The 7,744-nt window shown below is 44.3% G+C and overlaps 1 protein-coding gene across 1 annotated transcript; it reads left to right on the plus strand.

The window, feature by feature from the left end:
• Window positions 1-3,171: 3,171 nt before the first annotated feature.
• Window positions 3,172-7,744, plus strand: S100A10 (S100 calcium binding protein A10). Its single transcript, XM_006168395.3, has 2 exons — window positions 3,172-3,324; window positions 7,383-7,744. Exons 1-2 carry the CDS (start codon window positions 3,193-3,195, stop codon window positions 7,542-7,544), a joined length of 294 nt encoding a protein of 97 aa, XP_006168457.1. The 5' UTR covers window positions 3,172-3,192; the 3' UTR covers window positions 7,545-7,744.

Consider the following 7,744-nt stretch of genomic DNA (forward strand, 5'->3'; position numbering starts at 1 on the left):
CCGGGCAGGGCTGACTCAGTGGGACAACCGCTGCGCTCAGAAGATAGCTATGTGATTAATCCTCTAGCCAAGAGAACAAAGGTTCAATCACAGTGTTTCCCCCTTTTCCATTTTCGTATTTTAAAACCAGCATGTAGCTCCTTCAAGAGTTCCATGCTCGTACCCCTGGTCAGTTCCCTTTGGAGCACTGGTTATCGATGAGATAGATACACAGGGTATCTTCTCTGGCTTTCAGCGTTCTATTCACCTTCTGGCTGCCCCTACTCTGTTCTTATTGCACATGGTCTACTGGATAGTTCGGGAGTCTGCAGGCCACTGTAGTCACAGTCCATTTCCTGAATAAATAAGCTGGAGGAGGAGGGAAGTTAGGGATGTAACTCCAGAGAAGAGAGCTACACTTCCATGGGCATAGAAGGGGCAGCACCAGAGTGACCCCAGCCCAAGTGCCCATGCAGATGAGGAAAACTGACCTCACTCTCCTGAAGAAGATATTCAAGGGTAGCCACACTTTCCTCAACTAACAACTGGGTTTCCTAGGAGTGTCTAAATTAACCTGTTTTTCTACGTTGGAAGGCCTAACCCTGCCATATACCACTTCTTCCTTCTCTGGCTTTGCTTCTGTCCTGTGAAGAGAGTGCATGAGGTGTCCCACTGAATCCCCCAGTTTCTGGGGTCTTTGGGAGTTGGTTGTGAAGTATTCCGCTGCTGGGCCTGGGCACAGGTATTTGTTAACCTCTCTAGGTCTGACTCCTTTCCTGAGTTATTTAAGAGCTGGGGTGGTGTCCCACCATCCTTCTACATGGGTGACTCCGTCAGTTCAGATCTCCCAAATTTCTGGGCTTCCAGAATGAATTCAGGCAAAGCAGACTCCCTCTAAGCCCTCAGCCATCTGAAGCCCATGTGGGGCATGGGGATGAGCCAGATCAGGCTGTGTGGGGAGGCAGGGAAAGGGTGTGGTTTCCCTGGAATTATCTCACAGTGGACCTTGAAGCATGAATTTGCTGCCCTTTCCAAGAGAACACCTTTCCAAATGAATCATGCAAGATTCTAGTTTATAGAATTCTCTAGAATCACAGTTTTTTGGCATGCTGATCCCTGTGCTTTTCTGGAGATTGAGGGAAAGACTTTACAGATCTTAAATGTAATTGCTGCATCCTGAAGTTCACCAACCCTCCCTTCTCTTCTGTAAAAATACATTTAGCCACCTGTGTTGACCACACATCTGTCACCAACTGTAACCAGACATAGCATGTCTCCAGTTCCTATCAGCATGCCCCAGCAGAGGAAGTCGCCAGCCTTCTCTTCAACCAGGACTCAAAGCCTGATCTTGTGATTATTATTTTTATTTGCATTTTTTATTATTTGAATAGTGTATTACAGTCTCTATTCTAGTTTATTATCCAGTAGTGATCTTTAGGTGATATTAGGCAAAGCGGCTCAGTTCTGTCCAGTGCATTCCTTCCAATTAAGCCAGAATTCATTGATCTGCTACTGTGAAGCACCAGGCACTGGGTCTCGAGACATATGACCCACTTCATTATACCTAAATATAATGATCTGATGTGTTTCTTTTCTTGTAAACTCTTTTTTTTTTTTTTTGAGAGATTTTTTGCTATAGGGCGTGTGCGCTCGCCAGACAGACAGAGAGAGACAGAGAGACAGAAAGCGAGAAATCACCCCCCCAGAGAGGATGGCCATGCCGCAATCCCTTCTCCTCCATTCTCCTCTCGAGAATCTTGGGTACACACGCACGCTCACGCGCCCAGCGTGAGTTTAAGCCACCGGGTCCGGGACTCGAACCGCGGTTGACTACATGGGAGTCCAGCGACATAGCCATTACGCTAACTGCTTTTCCCTTTTCTTGTAAACTCTCCATGAGGAAAAGCTCTTGCTGTCCCACTGCACCCCAGACTGAGAGCAGCAGGGCTACTATCTAGTACTGCCAGAAGTCTATTAGGCCCCCAGAGGAGCTGGAATATACTATTAACTTGTTCCTTCTCAAATATCTCAATAATGCACTTTGGGTAGCTATTATTCAGGTAGAGCAACTGCATTTGACTGCCAGAGATGCAAATGTGTTTATTGCAATAAGTAGCAAGTACAGAACTTTACTAAAGCGTGTACACTCTGAAGACTAATTCATGTGTAGGCAGATTTCTAAACCCTAAAGTCAGTCTGAACCAGGTTCCAAGTTAAGCTCAGAGGGTTGAAGTGTTTATATTAACCCAGCTTGACTGCGTGGGTTGTTGGAATTCAGTCATCTCTAAGAGTCTCATTTACACCAAGAGAAATGATGAAATATCTGTGCTTTCAGTAAGTCCTTTGTCAGTTAAAAAAAGACACTGCTCTTGCTTTTCTAAATGATTAAAGCTTTTATTCATTAGGTGATTTATGCAAATTAGCTAGCAACTAAATAAACCCTTTGTTCAGAGCACCAATACCTCAAATGCCTATTTCCACTAGCAAGAAACCCAAAACTGAAGTGAATTGGTCCTTAGACTGAACGGAAAGGATCAAATGGATGATCTGATTATCCTCCTTCCAATTGGCCTTAAAAGGCTGGTGATATGTGTGCCTTTAAAGCTAACACAGGGGTCAGGCGGTGGTGCAGCAATAACACATCCGTCCATATTCACTTGGGAAAAGCCCTGGGTCCATGTGTCAGGACCTTCCTGTGCACAGCTGGCACGTGAACATGTGCTCCCGATCCAGGCTGACTGAGACTGGGTTGGATCAGAGGAGGGAGACATTGTTGGGGGTCTCTCTCCCTCTCTCAGTCTCCACACACACACACACACACACACACACAGTATTTCTCATAGAAGAAATAAATAAACTTAGAAAAAAAAAGTAATGCATGGCCAGCCAGTGGCTTAGTGGTTAAGGTAGCTGGATTCCATATGGCTGACTGCAGTTCAAGTCTTAGACCCTGTGGTTTGAAAAACATGCCATGCACGTATGCCTACATGCCATGCCATGTACTTGTGCCCAAAATTCTGAGAGGAGAGTGAAAGAGAAGGGATTGTGGCGTAGCTACTCTCCCTAGGAAGTGCTGCTCTCTCTCTCTCTCTCTCTCTCTGTGTGTGTCTCTCTCCTGCAAGCACATACACCCTATAGCAAAACCAAAAAAAAGAAGATTAATACAAGCTTGTCTCTTATATCCTTTAATAGGTTTCAACAGATATCACCAAAATGCCATCTCAAATGGAGCACGCCATGGAAACCATGATGTTTACCTTTCACAAATTTGCTGGGGACAAAGGCTTCTTGACAAAGGAGGACCTGAGATTACTCATGGAAAAGGAGTTCCCAGGATTTTTGGAAGTAAGTGTTGAAAAGCTCAAAAAGAATCAGATATAAAAATCAATGATTCTAGACCTTAGTCCCTTTCCCTTCCTCTTTTCTGAAGGAGGTCACTGCCAGAAAGATGTTTTCTCCCCCCCCCACCCCCAGAGAGTTTTTTGCTGTAGACTGTGTGCTGGAGAGACAGAGAGAGAGAGATAGAAAGTGAGAAATCACCTCCCAGAGGGGATGGCCATGCCATAGTCCCTTCCCCTCTGTTTTCTTCTTGAGATCTTGGACACACACCTGGCATAAGTGTTAAATTGCCCAGTCCAGGACTCGAACCATAGTCAACTATGTGGGAGTCCAATGATGTAACCATTACGCCATCTGCTGGTCCCCAGAAAGATGCTTTCATTCATTTATTTATTAAATAGTATTGAGTGCTTACTGTTTATAAGATCCTATAGGGGAAGCAAAAAGGGAAGAAGGTACAGCCCCTGTCCTCAAGGAGCTTGCAAGCTGCAGGTGAAATAAGACTACACACAGATAACCACAATGGGAGATATTTGTTAGAAAATTCCACCTGGAATTATCCCTATCCAATGAGGCAAAATGGAAGACAGGGTTGGGGAAAAGAAGGCTTTTCACAAGAGCCTTTTCACCCTCAAGTCCATCAACCTGGTATTAGAGATGTCAAATTTGGTCACTTTTCCCTTTAAGCAACTTAACCTCCTTTCTTAAGTTCCTTCAGATAATGGCACTGTTTTTTCTTTTTCTAGTGCTAATCTGTAAATGAATGGTGTCAATCATCTGTTGAATAAGAGCCAAACATCCTTCAGAAATAACTACTCTTGATATTGAAAATGCTAAGGGACATGAGCACAGTTTGAGTCTTGCCTCACCATTGACAGATGGAGGGATCTATGAGGACTAGAAGGGGTCTCCTCTCTCAGTGCAGACATATCACTCAGGACGTTAGGCCACAAGGCACAGTTGTCCTGTGTGTAGGCCCTCAAGAGATGATTGTTGAATTTACCTGAAGGTGAAACATTACTTCACAAAACAGTAAATCAAAATGCAGACCCTGGGGCCAGCAGTTAGCGTAATGGCTATGTCGCTGGACTCCCACGTAGTCGACCGCGGTTTGTGTCCCGGACCCAGTGGCTTAAAACTCATGCCGGGCGCGTGTGCGTGCGTGCCCAAGATCCCAAGAGGAGACTGGAGGAGAAGGGATTGTGGCATGGCCATCCCCCCCGGGGGGTGATTTCTCGCTTTCTATCTCTCTGTCTCTCTCTGTCTGTCTGGCGAGCACACACGCCCTATAGCAAAAACCTCAAAAAAAAAAAAAATGCAGACCCTTCTTTCCTTGCCACAATTGCCACTCAAAGGGTGAAGGGAAATGATCATAAAAGGCTAGGTCCTGCCTTTTGTAATTTGCCTAGTAAATAAGCACATTAGTCAAGTCCCTGACTCCTCTGTCAATAAACCCGGGGCTTCATAGTACACTATAACTTACAGCATGGAGTTGGCCCCATGGCCTAGTGATAGAGGGAGCCAAATCCCACGTGGCCAGCCATGGCTTAAATCCCAGCCCCAGTGACTTAAAAAGCACACTGGAGGCATATGCATACATCCCCAAATCCCAACAGGATGTAGAAATGAAAAAGACAGGATTGCAGCGTGGCCATACCCCGTTATGGGGTACTTTCTCCCTCTCCCTCTTTCTCTCTGTCTCTGCATCCCCTTCCAATAAGTGTCCACTGGCAATTGAAAAAAAAAATTTAAATAAAACACCTTATGTCATGAATTTTAGTTAAATAAAGAGATATAGATAGCCTAACTGTACTCTCAGAACTACAGTTATCACAATGCTATCCCAGAGTGAGGTAGGATATATGTTTACGCTGCTTTCATGGAGTGCTGTGATTAAGACACTAACCCTTTATGGGACCAGCAGTTAGCGTAATGGCTATGTCGCTGGACTCCCACGTAGTTGACCATGGTTCGAGTCCTGAACCTGGTGGCTTAAACTCACGCCGGGTGCGTGTGCGTGCATGCCCTAGATCCCGAGAGGAGAATGGAGGAGAAGGGATTGTGGCATGGCCATACCCCCTGGGGGGTGATTTCTTGCTTTCTGTCTCTCTGTCTCTCTCTGTCTGTCTGGTGAGCGCACGCGCCCTATAGCAAAAAACCTCTCCAAAAAAAGAAAAGGAAAAAAAAGACACTAACCCTTTCTCCCTGAAGGCTCTGTCACATGAAAAACATAAAGGGTAAATGTTTTATGGTGTCCAGAATATGGCCGGGTAATTGATTCGAGGCACAGGGTCATAATTCCAAGCACACCCACACTCACTGCATTAACAAACCATTTTGTTTCTAAAGTAGACCAAATTATGTCATACGAACTTCACTCATTCCAACCACAGCCAGGAAGCTGGGGGCGAGGCCAGACTTAGCTGAAACTCACCAAAAGCAGAGGTAGCTCCATAGAAAGATTTTAGTTGATTGCTTAGGGTGATTTTGCAGTTCTCATGTAGGAAATGTTGCTGTTTAAGGAATTTCTGAGTGCAACTTGTTAATATCCAGCACACTTGAAAGACTAAGTGTCGGTCCCCAAGCTCATGAATATAGTCACTAAAATTCATAAATACTTTATGAGCCCTTTCACAACCTCTAATGGGCCATATTTCCCTCCCTCTCTGGTTGATGGCATGGACTGTATAGGAAAAAACACCACACTTTCCCTTTTCTAACCAGCTTCATGACAAAACGAAGTGACTGAGCCAGTCACCATGGAAGCAAAATGAAAGCAAAGGGGATCTTGCTTGCCTCTCTCTATCCTTCACATTCAGACCAAGCATCAGGAGTCATGGGGAGTTTATATCTCCATCACATATAACATCAAAAATTTGTGTAAAACTGGAGTTAAAGGGCCAGCCAGGTAGCATGCTGGTTAAGACAATTGAATCCCACCTGGCCAGTTGTGCAGTTCGAGTCCCAGAACTTGTGGCTTGAAAAACATACCAGTCATGTGTTCATGCATGCCCAAAATCTTAAGAGGAGAATGGAGAAGGGATTGTGGCATGGTCAAAAACTGCTGGGCAGTGACTTCTCACTTTCTTTCTATCTGTCTCTCTCCAGACACATAATATAGCAAACAAACAAACAAACAAAATGGAATTAAAGTGTGAGTTTATTTTGGTACAAAATAATTTGAAATCTAATTGTGATATTTTTCATAATTCACATTTTCTGGAGACTTTTAGTATTCATTTTGAAGCTGGTTCTATATTCAGCACCAAGCGAAGAGTATAGGATGGCATAGACTTGTCAACTCTAAGAATGGAAAGGATCCCCAGACCTCAGGCCCACCCTCCTCAAGTGAGACTGATCCACAAAGACCCACTAAGCTGTGTGACTGCTCAAGGTCACATGGCTTACATGATATGAAGTCACACTAGTTTGACCCAGCTGTGCAAGAAAAAATAAGAGCTCTCTATACTTCTCTCAATCTAAAATCCCCATGGCATCATTAACACCATCTTAAAACTTACAGGATAGTGATCTGAATCTTACTCCCTAAATAATCTTAGGAGTTCTGAGATCTTCTCATAAGGGGTTTCCTTTTTAAGATTTGACCAGGCCGGGCCAGCAGATGGTATGAAGATTAGGGTGACTGGATCCCACATGGCCAGCAGCACTGTTTTGAGTCCAGACCTGGCAGCTAGAAAATCACTCTGGGCGCATCTATGTGCATGCCCAAAATGCTGAGAGGAGACTGGAGGAGAAAGGATTGCCACATGGCCATCCCCTGTGGGGTGTGATTTCTCACTTTCTCTCTCTCTCTTTCTGTCTCTCTCTGACGAATGCACACACCCTATAGCATAACCCCCCCACACACACAAAAAAAATTGACTGTGCTGTCAGGAATAAAAAAATTATTAAGAGAATGTAAGTTTAAACTGCAAAAAAGGGAGTTTGGGGTGGTTTTTAGGTAGAATCTGAATCTGAAGTTACTGAAATGCTTCCTCAAGGCAAAATATTTATGACGAGTAAAATGAGAATCCAAATAATTTTTTGTTTGTTTGTTTTTCCAGAATCAAAAAGACCCTCTGGCTGTGGACAAAATAATGAAGGACCTGGACCAGTGCCGAGATGGCAAAGTGGGCTTCCAGAGCTTTTTTTCACTAATTGCAGGCCTGATCATTGCATGCAACGACTATTTTGTAGTACACATGAAGCAGAAGGGAAAGAAGTAGGCAGAACCGACCGATCACTCCTATCCTGCTTAAGAGTTTTCCCACAGGGTCACTTATGGAATCCACTTTGCAGCTCTCCCTGTATAAGGGTTTCATGAGCGGATCAGGACCATTAGAAAATGTACAAAGAAAATCCGACTGCCATTTGACAAGCAGAGAGAGAAAAGCGAATAAAATGCCAGATAAGCTTTTGATTTTTA

Source organism: Tupaia chinensis, unplaced genomic scaffold (assembly GCF_000334495.1).
Source record: "Tupaia chinensis unplaced genomic scaffold, TupChi_1.0 Scaffold145814_1, whole genome shotgun sequence".
In the NCBI taxonomy this organism is placed as follows: domain Eukaryota; kingdom Metazoa; phylum Chordata; class Mammalia; order Scandentia; family Tupaiidae; genus Tupaia; species Tupaia belangeri.

Excerpts from the sequence above, each read along its gene's own strand:
- S100A10 (XM_006168395.3), top strand. The coding sequence starts at position 3,193 with ATGCCATCTCAAATGGAGCACGCCATGGAAACCATGATGTTTACCTTT. Across the intron at positions 3,325-7,382 it reads AGTTCCCAGGATTTTTGGAA|AATCAAAAAGACCCTCTGGC; the intron begins GTAAGTGTTGAA and ends TTGTTTTTCCAG.